Source organism: Nothoprocta perdicaria, unplaced genomic scaffold (assembly GCF_003342845.1).
Source record: "Nothoprocta perdicaria isolate Ctin4 unplaced genomic scaffold, notPer1 scaffold_154, whole genome shotgun sequence".
Classification (NCBI taxonomy): Eukaryota; Metazoa; Chordata; class Aves; order Tinamiformes; family Tinamidae; genus Nothoprocta; species Nothoprocta perdicaria.
This window is the reverse complement of record NW_020454694.1, coordinates 1,514,627-1,525,818: the sequence shown is the minus strand read 5'-3', so window position 1 is coordinate 1,525,818 and position 11,192 is coordinate 1,514,627. Positions and strand designations below refer to the sequence as shown.

General features: G+C 43.6%; 3 protein-coding genes across 4 annotated transcripts in view; 2 read left to right on the top strand and 1 right to left on the bottom strand.

The window, feature by feature from the left end:
- The window catches only part of CRTAP (cartilage associated protein), a 22,936-nt gene extending 22,481 nt beyond the window's left edge, over nucleotides 1–455 (bottom strand). The window contains exon 1 of the mRNA XM_026034999.1: nucleotides 7–455. Within this exon, the coding sequence (XP_025890784.1) occupies nucleotides 7–455 (449 nt within the window). The remainder of the gene's footprint in view (nucleotides 1–6) is intronic.
- Nucleotides 456–1,097: 642 nt separating this feature from the next.
- Nucleotides 1,098–4,182, top strand: TMPPE (transmembrane protein with metallophosphoesterase domain). Of its 2 annotated transcripts, none has more exons than XM_026034980.1 (2): nucleotides 1,098–1,253; nucleotides 1,962–4,182. In XM_026034980.1, the coding sequence occupies exon 2, from the start codon at nucleotides 2,047–2,049 to the stop codon at nucleotides 3,358–3,360; it is 1,314 nt and encodes a 437-aa protein (XP_025890765.1). In that variant the 5' UTR covers nucleotides 1,098–1,253; nucleotides 1,962–2,046; the 3' UTR covers nucleotides 3,361–4,182. The 2 variants fall into 2 exon arrangements, with proteins under 2 accessions (XP_025890765.1, XP_025890766.1); XM_026034981.1 differs by lacking the exon at nucleotides 1,098–1,253 and adding an exon at nucleotides 1,754–1,793.
- The window catches only part of GLB1 (galactosidase beta 1), a gene marked incomplete at its 5' end in the record, with an annotated part of 37,300 nt that continues 29,468 nt past the window's right edge, over nucleotides 3,361–11,192 (top strand). Inside the window, 2 exons of the mRNA XM_026034998.1 lie at nucleotides 3,361–3,390; nucleotides 9,887–10,056. Coding sequence (XP_025890783.1) covers nucleotides 3,361–3,390; nucleotides 9,887–10,056 — 200 coding nt within the window. The remainder of the gene's footprint in view (nucleotides 3,391–9,886; nucleotides 10,057–11,192) is intronic.

Genomic DNA, 11,192 nt, shown 5'->3' with positions numbered 1-11,192 from the left:
GGCGGCCGTTGGCGGCCGTTGGCGGCCGTTGGCGGCTCTGGGGGACCCGGCGCGGGGGCCTCTTCGCTGCCTTTCCGTTCTGCAGGACAAGCCCTTCCCTTGGAGCCAGAGCGGCTTCCTGGGTGGCGGAGGTGGCCGGTGGCCCCGCACAGCGCCGCTGTTGGTGTCCCTGGGGCCATGCTGCTGCTTCTCGTGCCGCTGTTTGGGCTCAGCTTCCCCACGCGCTGCGTTATCCGGCCTAGCTGGGCAGCCCGGGGAGCAGGAAGGGAGCTGCTCTTAGTAGATACCAGTGCTCCATTAGGTGAATCCTTGCTGTTCCTGGCGTGCGTGGGAAGAAGGAGCCGCGTTCTCCCCCTTGTGCCGCGTCTTGCGCTGGTTGCCACTCTGTTCGTGTGCCCATGTCCAGCTAGAGGTCCAGGGAAATCCTTCACCTTTACCAGTGGTGTGGGAGGCATGCTTCGGCACCCGGAATTTGGCGTTGGAGYGGACTATTCAGGAGATATTTGGGTGCATGTTTTTGATTGAGTGATGCAAAGGTGGTTAAAATGAAAGAGCAGAGCTCTGTGAGAGACTCTTACCAAAGGCGATATTCAAAAAGTTGTGGTCTTGCAGCGGTGGGGTTGTGACTGAGGTGGTGGGTAGGACCCATGGCAAACTCATCCCAAATGCAGTAGTGTTAGAATAGGGGCCCTTGGTGCAACGAATAGAGAAGTTGCAAATGGATAAGGTATTTTATAAAGAAGGTAGCAAATTCCTGAAATTTACTACTGCAGGAGGCTGGAGAAAACATTTATTGTATTCTTATCCTTCTAGCTTTGTTTGTTTTCTGTAAAAGCAAATATGTAGAATAGTGTATTTTTTGTAAGAATGGTTTTGTAACAGTTAAGGCGGMTTGAGGAGATGAAACTGTGTCAACCTGTGGCTCCCTGACCAGCCCATGAGGGAGAGGGTCTAGCAAAATCCTGGCTTAGTCCTTAAAATATAGTAGGGGCCTTCTCGTGCTAATAATACTCCTTTAAATTAGCTTGGGAAAGTACGTGCTACAAATGAGCACTCTGGCTCCCTTGTGTTTGTGTTTGTAGTCACAGAGCTGCTTTCGTGTCCCAGTTCTGCAGTATTTYTGCTGTAACAGTTTCTCGCTTTTCTTCTGGATGAGTATGGACTAAGAGACAGGAAGTGTTTTGAAAGCAAGCATGTGCTGCTGTGTGACTTGAACTAGGCTGGCTGCAAGACCTTAAAAAACGTGATCTCTTGTAAGTAATGAACGACCTACCATGTTTTTTCATCTTTGAGTAAAGTAAAATAACAAGGTTTGTTTTAAACAAACATTGTTCCTACCAATTTTGAGAACTTTGGGTAAGACTAGGATATCTCCTAATATTTGCAATTTCTAGGGCTGTGGTTGCATTTGGTAGTCACTCCAGTAGGGATTTCACTGCTGCTGTAGTACGTGCTGGCAAAAGCCCTTGTGTTCATAAGGGCGACGTCCAGTGATAACTGCTTTTGAGACTGAGCCAGCTGCYTGATAAGAGGAACAGGAAGGACACGCACTGAGTTCACAGGAAAGGCAGCTTGGTCAAAGAACGCGACCAGGATTTTGGAATGCTCCAGTGGTTATTTCCAAACGCTGCTGTGTCATTGCTGTGATCTACTAGATGCCAGCTCTTCTAAGGAAAAATTAAGGAGGTACAGTCATTAAAAAAAAAAAAAAAAAAGAAAAAAGATGGTGGGGAATCCTTGAGGGAGGCAGACAGAAAACTTAGAACCTGTTTTTTGGAATTCAGTGTTTTCAGGTATGTGATTTACTCTGCATCCTACATGTCCTCCATCTTTACGATAGTGATTCTGCATGATCCAGTGTCTTGGGTGGATTGTGTGCAGTGATACCCTTGGTTGCAGTCTGGGAAAAGGGGGGTGTATCTAATATTTTTAAAAAAGCTGATCCTGGTTCCTGGTTGCAGGCTTTGTTGACCCTTTGATGAAGGCCTCCCTTCATAACCCTGTTATTTCCTGCTGGAGACTCCTGCAGAACGGAAGCAAGCAAAGATGATCTCCTTCAAGCAGCTGCCCTTTGAAGCGAAGGCTGCAGTGGCTGCAGGAGTGATTTTCTTCTCCATGATGCTATCACGGAGCCAGCTAGCAGAACAACTGGAGCTCAAGACACGGCGTCGGCTTGTGAGGTTGCAGATGTCGCTGTTTATGAACACACTCATGTTGATAGGATCACGTCATATATGGAGAAGCACAGTCACCGTGTTCTCCAGGTCTTCAGCTGCTAGCTCCTTATGTTTCCTGGCATGGAAAAYAGCTGTGTTGATTTTTCTTGCTTTGGCACATTCAAGCTTCCTTACGCTGCTGTTTCTTGTTTCAGAAGAGCCGTATTTCTTTTCTTTAGCTGCCTACACCTGCCTAGGGGCTTATATCCTTCTTATCTTCTTTCTCTTCACTCTCGGCTCTGTAGAGCAGGCTTTTAAGTTCTTGGCTGGGAGAGGCGCTAAGGCAGGCAGTAAGAACAGCAGAACAGCGATGAAGCCGGTTTTGTCASTCATGCTGACTGTTGTGCTGACTGTTGTTGGGCTGTTAAACGCTTCCCAGCCTCCAGCTGTGAATACAGTGGAGATTCCAGTTCACAAGCTGCCATCAACAATGAATAACCTGAAGGTGGTCTTGCTCTCGGATATCCACCTGGGGCCTACAGTTGGGAAGACCAAGCTTGCCATGATTGTGAGAATGGTTAAGGCCTTGAAACCAGATATCACRGTGATTGTGGGGGACCTGACGGACTCCGAGGCACGAATCATGCGACCTGCTGTTGAGCCTCTTGGAGAACTTAATTCTCCTTTAGGGACCTACTTTGTCACAGGAAACCACGAGTATTACACATCAGATGTCAGCAACTGGTTCGAACTGTTGAAATCATTTAACATTCGGCCACTGCACAACGAGAACRTGAAGATTGTTTCACCCCAGAGCACCGACGACTGGTTCTGCCTGGCTGGCGTTGATGATATTGAGGCGAACGCGCTGCGCTACGCGGGCCATGGCATGGATTTAAAGAAGGCTCTCGGTGACTGCCCCAGTGAGCGTGCCATAGTGCTGTTAGCTCATCAGCCCGCTGCTGCCAAGCGGGCCCTTCAGGAGAGACCAGACGTGAGTCTAGTCCTCTCTGGYCACACTCATGGAGGGCAGATGTTCCCGCTGAATGCTGGGGCCTATTTTCTGAACCCCTTCTTCGTTGGCTTGTACAAAGTCGGGCAGAACACCTTTGTCTATGTCAGCCCAGGGACGATGTACTTTGGAATACCCATGAGRTTGGGCAGCAGAGCTGAAATAACAGAAATAATTCTGCGTTCTCCTTGAGGAGTGGACAGACTTCTGCCATCTTTATTGGTCAGTATTTTGGCTCTTTTGCTCTGGAAGCAAATCCTTTTCCAGGGAAGTCAGGGAAAATGTGTTAGGGTGGATGCATCCAGCAATTTCTGTTAAGTTTGAGGAGAAAACACTAATTGTATTAGGTTGTTCAACAAATCAGGGGCATGTTGGAATGCTGAAGAAATTAATTCTTTGAGTTCATTACTTTTTTGAGGTTCTGCATTTAAGGGTAACACCAGTGTCACGGAAACAATGTCGGTGCTGTGCATGTTTGGCAATATCTGTGTCCCATGGCTAGTTCACGTTCTGCTGTTTACCTTACTATATGGTAGGCAGCTGCCTTGTTTTAAGTATAAGACAGGTGAAGCTCTTGCATTGAAACTGCACTGTTGCAGAGGCTGTTACAGAGTGTCTGTCGAGTATCTAAGCTCTAGAAGCCTTGTGCTAAAAGAGTTAGTGGAAAAAACATGCACTGTTGACTGAGGCAGGCATCTTTAGATCATCTCTTCCACTGTCTCTCTGTAGCATGCAGTGAGGCTCCCAGTCTGAGGGGCTTTGACAAGAAAATCAGGTACCAGGTAGCAGTGTTGCACAGTTTTKGGGTTTGGGTTTTTTTTCCAGTCAAAAACYTGTGCAGACAGGTTTTAAAGGGTGGAAGTAGCTGTCTTTCTGCAGGCCTTGGGTACCTATTAATTACCCTCTGAAATTTGTGCCAATAAAAGCATGTGAAATCAAACCCTTAATTAACCCTTAATTCCACTGCTGCCTGARCATTCAGTAGCAGAGCTCTTTGTTTGCAATGGTGAAATACAGAGCCTCTTCTCTCCCCATTCCATATTTTTTATTTGTGCTTAATTTCTCTTTTCTGTGTTTTTTCTCTAAGAAGAGTAAGAAGAAACTACTGGAAAATGATGCAAATGATATTCAGTATAGCTATTCAATACATTTTTTTGTATTGATTTGTATTCAGTACAAGCTTTTTTTTTTTAATTAAGGATTTACATTTCAAATATGTRGTATCCTTTTTTGGAAAACCAAACTTCACAGAAGGTAACTTTGCATATCGTCCTCCTGGTTCTCCAATATGCACACAACAGAGCAATTGTTAGAGAATGATGAGGAATGGTGAATTTCTCTGCTTTTCCTAGAAGGTCTAACATAAATTACTATAATTCTGGGAAATGGGACAGACTAAAAAGAAAGAAAAAAACAAACAAAAACCCCACTTTCTTGCTTTCCAAGCTTTATGCTCTTGTTRGAGAACCAGCATGCAAGTCAGTGAGTAGGTATTGTGCAGGCTGATGAAATAGTTTGCTCCACTTCCTCCTTCCACCTCAGCAGAGCAGGGAGAAATGCCAGAGACACCGTAAGCCTGGGAACRTGCTCCTGCCTCTGATCCTGCAGGCACAGGGGCTTGTGCCTCCTGGCCCCGGTTCCTCTCGGGTGGAGCTGAGTGGGTTCCTGACACCCTAGGGCTTGTCCAGGAGCCCCAGGACAGCAGCATAAAAGCTACTCAGTGTCCTCCTGCCTGCTGGAACCCGGCACTTCTGCTCTTCAGCCCGTGCTGGGAGGGGAAGGGGGAAGAAGACYGTAGGCTTTATAAATAAAGTGCACTTTTCCTGTAAGTGAAGAATCTGGAGTGTCATCTCATCTGCTCCCTTCAGCCCCTCAAGTCTGAATTCCTGCCTGCACAGTGCTTTTTGTATCCTGCTGCTCTCTAGGAACATCTTTAGTTTTTGCTCATGGGAGTATTGAGAAATACTGTAAGAGCAAATAGAGTATGTGCATTGGAGGACAGGTTAAAAAGCTGGGGAATTTGACCTTTTAGTCTGAAAATCTGAGATCTGAACAGCCAGCCTGTTTACATGTTGGACCAAATCATTTCAGTTTCATCGCACTTGAAATTTTGTAAACTGTTTTTATGCTTTGCAACAATATCTGCTTAAGTACCCTACAGCTTCCATATGTATGTATGGCCTTTTTGGGGGATCTTKGTGGCTTTTTACTGTCAGTGACGTCAAATGGGCTTACGTAGCTCAGAGAGGTTTGATGTCCTGTGGCCTCTCTTTTTCTTAACAAAGTGCCTGCCATTATAAACTATATTGCACATTTARTAGCACAGAACATTTCCTCTAGGCCAGTGGTCCAGTAAGGTATTTTGCATTTGTTATACCTAGGGTTATTACTGTGATAAGCAGACTAAACATTTCAAAGCATTTTTTTTGAAGGTATAAATGGGAAAACACCACATATCAACTTTTTTTATTTTGAAAAAAGACAAAATTGACCTTTTCTAAAATCTAAGACAGCAGTCCCTAATTGTCTTTGAAGTCTTTCTCTGTACTTGTTCCAGTTTGACTTGGATGTGTGTGATTTAGAACCATCTTCAGTATTACAGATGAAGGAATTTGGTGTGCTGTTTATTCTGTAGTTTCAGGGTTTTTTGTTTGTTTGGTTTTTTTTTTTTTTTTGTCATTTTGTGTGTGTGTGTAATGTATATTCTCTGGAGAATTTAACCAAAAGAATATATATTTCTTCCTACCACAAGGCCAGTTCATTTGGAGGGGGATGTTAAGCCCTACCAGAATTATAACAGAATAATCACTGTGAAAGTTACATTTATTACAGTGTATGATCATTGGAGAATGGATTTGAAAATGTGTTAACTGTGGTATGATAAATGCTTTAAAATTGGGATTCAATAAAACTTTATTCACTTATCAAGAAAGATGCCTCTAATGATCTTTTATTTTATAACAGTATTTTTTGAAGGAGTTTATACAGAACATATACAGAACATGCAGAACAACACACAAGCTCTGCTTATTGACAAAATAAATCTGGCTAGTTTGGGATAATCTTAAACCCTCACTCCTAAGCAAGGCATGGGGGAAAATGAGAAAGGTAAGGACATTATTAAATGTGRGCAATGCCTACCACTGGGAAGAAAGGCATGCTAAAGGATAAGGGGCAGAGAAGAGGAACCACTACCATGACAGTGAAAGGAGTCTCTGGGAAGGTGCAGGAAAAATTCTTCTTTTTTGAGAACAAATGGGTCTAGCCACAGTTAATGGCTAATGCAGTTTTATGTCCTAAAACTTTTGTTTTCTAAGTTGAGAAAAAATATACGTTAGACACCATGCAGAGCATTAAGTTTGCACAAAGGAGCACTTGGTGTAAGAAAGGCCATTCCTCAGTTCCTCACATTTTCCATGTGAACATATGAGATACAACACTGTACCTGTGTACCAAGGGCCTGAATTTCCAGCTAGCCACCAGTTTGACAGAGCGTGAATGAGACAGCAGTGTGCAGCTAAGCTGTACCTGTTAGATCCACCTAGCGAACCAGGAGATCCACCACCTCATCTGCTAGAAGGATGCAGAGAATTCATTCCTGCAATAGAGTCATGAATATACAATATTGACAAATCTGGGCATATTTTTGAGGAGAAACATTTTGTCTTTAGTTTTGTATCAGTGTGAGCCCTACCGTGTAAATAACAGGTAGAGATGTGCACTGACAATAAAGGCAGTGAATGAGGTGAATCTGRGTGTGCCTGTGTGTAATTCTGTACCATGACGTTTATGCACAAACAAGGTAATTCACAGATCTGTTTGCAGCCTTGAAAGCATCGTCCTTAACTGCTAACTGGTTCTGCGCTGATCACTGCCATAACTGATACCTTCCTTTTACTGTGTGAGGAAATTCTTGCTTCTGTGCCAGGGACATCTGCCCTCAGAGGGGAGCTCTGCAACCCGTGGAGYCGCTCAGCGCCTCTCAGCAGCCGTTTGCTGTAAATGAAGCAAGTGGCTCTTCCACAGGCAGCTGATGTGGTTTGTATGAGAGCCCGAGCTAGAGAGGGGAAGAGCAGCAATTTATTTGGACTTTCCTTTTGAACTTCCAAGTCTTTTAATAGCTGCACCTGCAAGACAAAATTAAAATCACTATATAAAGTGAAGAAATGCTAGAACTGAGGAGCAGATTGCTGACATAGTGGCTCCTGGTCATTCCCAACGACCACCTTCCCTTTTTTTTTTTTTTTTTTTTTTTTATCAGACCAGCAAATACCTGTGCATTGTTTACAGTGATAATTTAGCAGAGGTTTAACAGGCTGGAATTATTACAACAACCTAATTTCACAGGGAGAACCCCCATATTGGCATTACTTTTTTCCCAGAGCATTTGGTCATGTTTGTATTTCTTAGCTCTGTAAGGCCCCAATTTTATGGACACAGGGTACGTTYGTATCTTCATAGAGAATTATTTCAATGTCTGTGGAGCTATTTTTGTTAAGCAATGTTAAGAATGGGTCTGTGTTTATGTGACTGAAGCTATGCAGATACTTGGCAATCTCTTCAGACTCACTGTTCTTGTTTAACTGTGCTCAGGGCAGCAATCTTCTGCCGTCTGTTTTTATGTGGCCACCACGTGCCGTGTTTTTATATGRCACTTGTTTGGTGTTGGCAGGGTGTTTTACAGTGTTAGGCACATATAAGACCCAATCCACAACTTGATTTTAAGTTTTCTATTAAGAYATTGCTTATACCGTAGTTGCAACTCACTGCAGTCTTCCTTCTCCTTGCAGCTTGTGGTCTCCAAATGTTTTGAAGTGTCACCTCACTCTGTCGCTCCTTTTACTGATAGCGTAGGGGCAGTCATGTTTACTCAGTGATATTTCTTTCGCTAGATCCCAGGGGAGTGCAGCTTGTACTCTGCCCTGTAGCTTGTGCTCCTTCTGACCCGTGACGCYGCCTTGCAGGGCACTGGCTCCTTCTGCTACCGTGTCCCACTAGCAGTCTGCTCTCAGCTGCAGGTAGTGGCCTTGGCCAGAAGTTTCAGGCAGCCTTATGGTCATATTTCCTTGCTGTGTTTCACTCTTTTCATTCCTATCTCTGCTTCTCCTGTACGTGTACACATGGCTGTAACTGAATTGCTTGCCCATGAACTGGACAAAGTGGCTTCCTGCCTTTGGTTCTTCCCAGCTGTGCTGCCACTTGGTCACTACTCATCGTCCGTGCGCAGAGTTCCCCAGATGGTGGATACCTCAGGTGTAGTGGGGCCACCTTGGGCAGTGTGGTGACTTGTATCTCCCTTTCCTTTCCCCTGCCATCACCATCAATGAATCAATTTCCTAATTGCTAAGCTCCCTTCGCAGYGTGGGGCAAGCCCAGGCCCCTCTTCGCCAGGGTAAAATGGGCCAGTGCCTTTCAATAGCTTTTGACTTGCTTTCCTTGGAGCAGCGTAACCTTGAACCATCATGTGGGTCACTCAAACAAGGTTTGTTTGTTTSGTTTTGTTTCCTGAACAGTTGTTTATCTCCCATGTGCTCCATAYTGAGTGTAATAAAATAATAAAACACAACTGCAAAGTCACTGAACGTGCAGCCRTTTTTAAACAACAGCCTGCTGTAGTTTGTGGAGGACAAAATTAATTCCGGCCATAAGGATGATGGAAATATGTCAGTGAAATGTAAGATGTGATATGCTATTTTTTTACGCTTTTTTAAAGGTATAGGACTATGCAAAAATGTATTTTTTTWAAAAAATAAAACCTTGCTTTTAGCAAGTTACTTGATGCAAATATATTTCTATTGATCATAGCAGTTTGATGTTATTAAAAGTCACAGATTTATTTGAGGAGTGATCCCATGTTTCTGGAGTTGAGGTATTTTTTATGGGTAGGAAGTGCAGATTCTTATTCCTAGTTTTCCTGCTTCTTTTAAGTTCACTATTGTAAACATTTTAGGCATATTTAGCTAGAAAAGTATGGAAAGCAGTACCAGGTACTCCTTGTGCTTTAGAATATACTCCTGTTTTCATAGATGACAAATCCTGTTTAGTGATGATTCACATATATTCTGGCCAAGTGTCTTACTAAATCTTTCCTTTCCTTACCCCTTTTTCTGCATCTCCAAAAGTGGCTAATCTTTAGGGATTTTCGTAAACATATGCACTTTCCCAGACGATAATCCTTTATTTATGGGAAAATAAGCTTTCCAGCAGTGCCCTGGAGCATTTGGAGGATGGCAGGAATCTGGCTGGCAAGTGCCTCTAGACTTCAGTGTGACATTAAATGGGAAATAAGGTGGTGTTTCCCATAAGTTCGGGGAGTTGATATATTGGGTGCCGAGGACTGGCTTTCACCAAATCAGTAAATCTGTCCTGTTTAGTTCAGCACCATTTGTGCTGGTGTAAGCAACTGCCATGCAGCATGTGTCCATGTCGAAAGACACAACAATGTAATTGCTAAAAGTTGAGAATCCACGTGGCCTATTTTGGTGTGGTGCTGAGTGCTGTCCTTACTGCCCAGCTGCAGATGTGCTGTGTTTAAACCAAAGTCTGCTRGGCTCAGTGCACTGCTTAAAGGGTGGAGAACCACGCTATACCACTAATGTTAATGTTAATGTACCTCCTGTTCAATGCATCTTAGAGTTGTGGTTACGTAGGTGATTTTCCATRTTTTTCATGACAGAAAAAGCTTACATTTTGTACCTTGGTTTTTTTTTGCATGCAGAATGTACCCCAGAGAAGTTTTGGGATCGATTATGACTGCAACTGCTTTGTGAAGGACGGGAGCCCTTTCCGCTACATCTCAGGCAGCATTCACTACTCGCGGATTCCCCGCTACTACTGGAAGGACCGCCTGGTGAAGATGAAGATGGCAGGGCTTGATGCCATTCAAATGTAAGTAACTAGTGACTTTTCAAATGATCTGCAGGCCTGGGAAACCTGCACAAAGCAGTTAAGTGGGGTGCTGCCATTGCTATTTATTTATTAAAYAGCATGTGGAAATGCTCTGCAGAAATGAAGGGTGGTACCAAATGACCTCTAGCAACTTACACTGGGAGTGCTTGACAGGTTACAGCCAACAATCTACCTTTCTGCTGATAGGCAACACCTCCTGCTTCACATTTTGGTGTATAAATGTGACCTGAATCAAATAGAAGGTGAACTTTGGCAACTGAGAAACAGACTCATTCTGTGCTCTGTCTCTGCCACGGGTGTTGTAATCTCAGACTGAATGAGAGAGAACAGTAACTTCTTAATACAGTTTAGTTAGCTATTAGTTGTGTGGAGGTGGCATAGGAAAAGGCATGTGGAATTTGAACCAAACCTCTTGGGCATCTTTCTTCTCTTTCCTACCAGTTTGTGTCCTTGCTACAGTAAGTGAAGAATGCAGCCTRCTGTTATTTTTTGCCAGTTTGTTTTACAAAGAAAGATGTAGAGAGATGAATTGGCACAGTCTTTTCAAGTAATTCTTGCAATTGCCCTACATGACTTCTTTCCTAAATTGTAGCAGGGCTTAGAGCTTCTCTTTGCAACAGCTTCTTCTTACACTAGTACCTGCCAGACAGGATTGGTTCTGGRGGGTGCAGTGGACAGATAATCCTGCAGTCTGGGACTGTTTGTTCTGGTTCCTCTCTGTGTTGTGATGTTGTAGTGACTTTTTGTTCATTTTGTTTTGATTTTCTGATGAAGCAACTGAGCACATTTTGCCTTTTAATAGGAATAAAGGGATTAAGCAACACACTTGTTGAAGATGGTCAGAAAAAAAATGCTGGGAGGTGCCCATGTAATAAATTTTTGCTGAAGTAAAAATAATCTCAGACCTCAGAATTATATCTTCATGGCGTCCTTCTTGAAAATCAGTCTGGAGCCCAACACTGTCTCTGTAGCTTTCCTGTGATTCTGTAATGCCTCATACTTCACTAATGTCTCTGACTTATATTCCTTCCCTTCATCTCAGAACACACATACATATATCTTTATTGCCTTCTGTTCATATRCAACTTTTTCAAGTGGTCCCCTCTCTGTTTCTT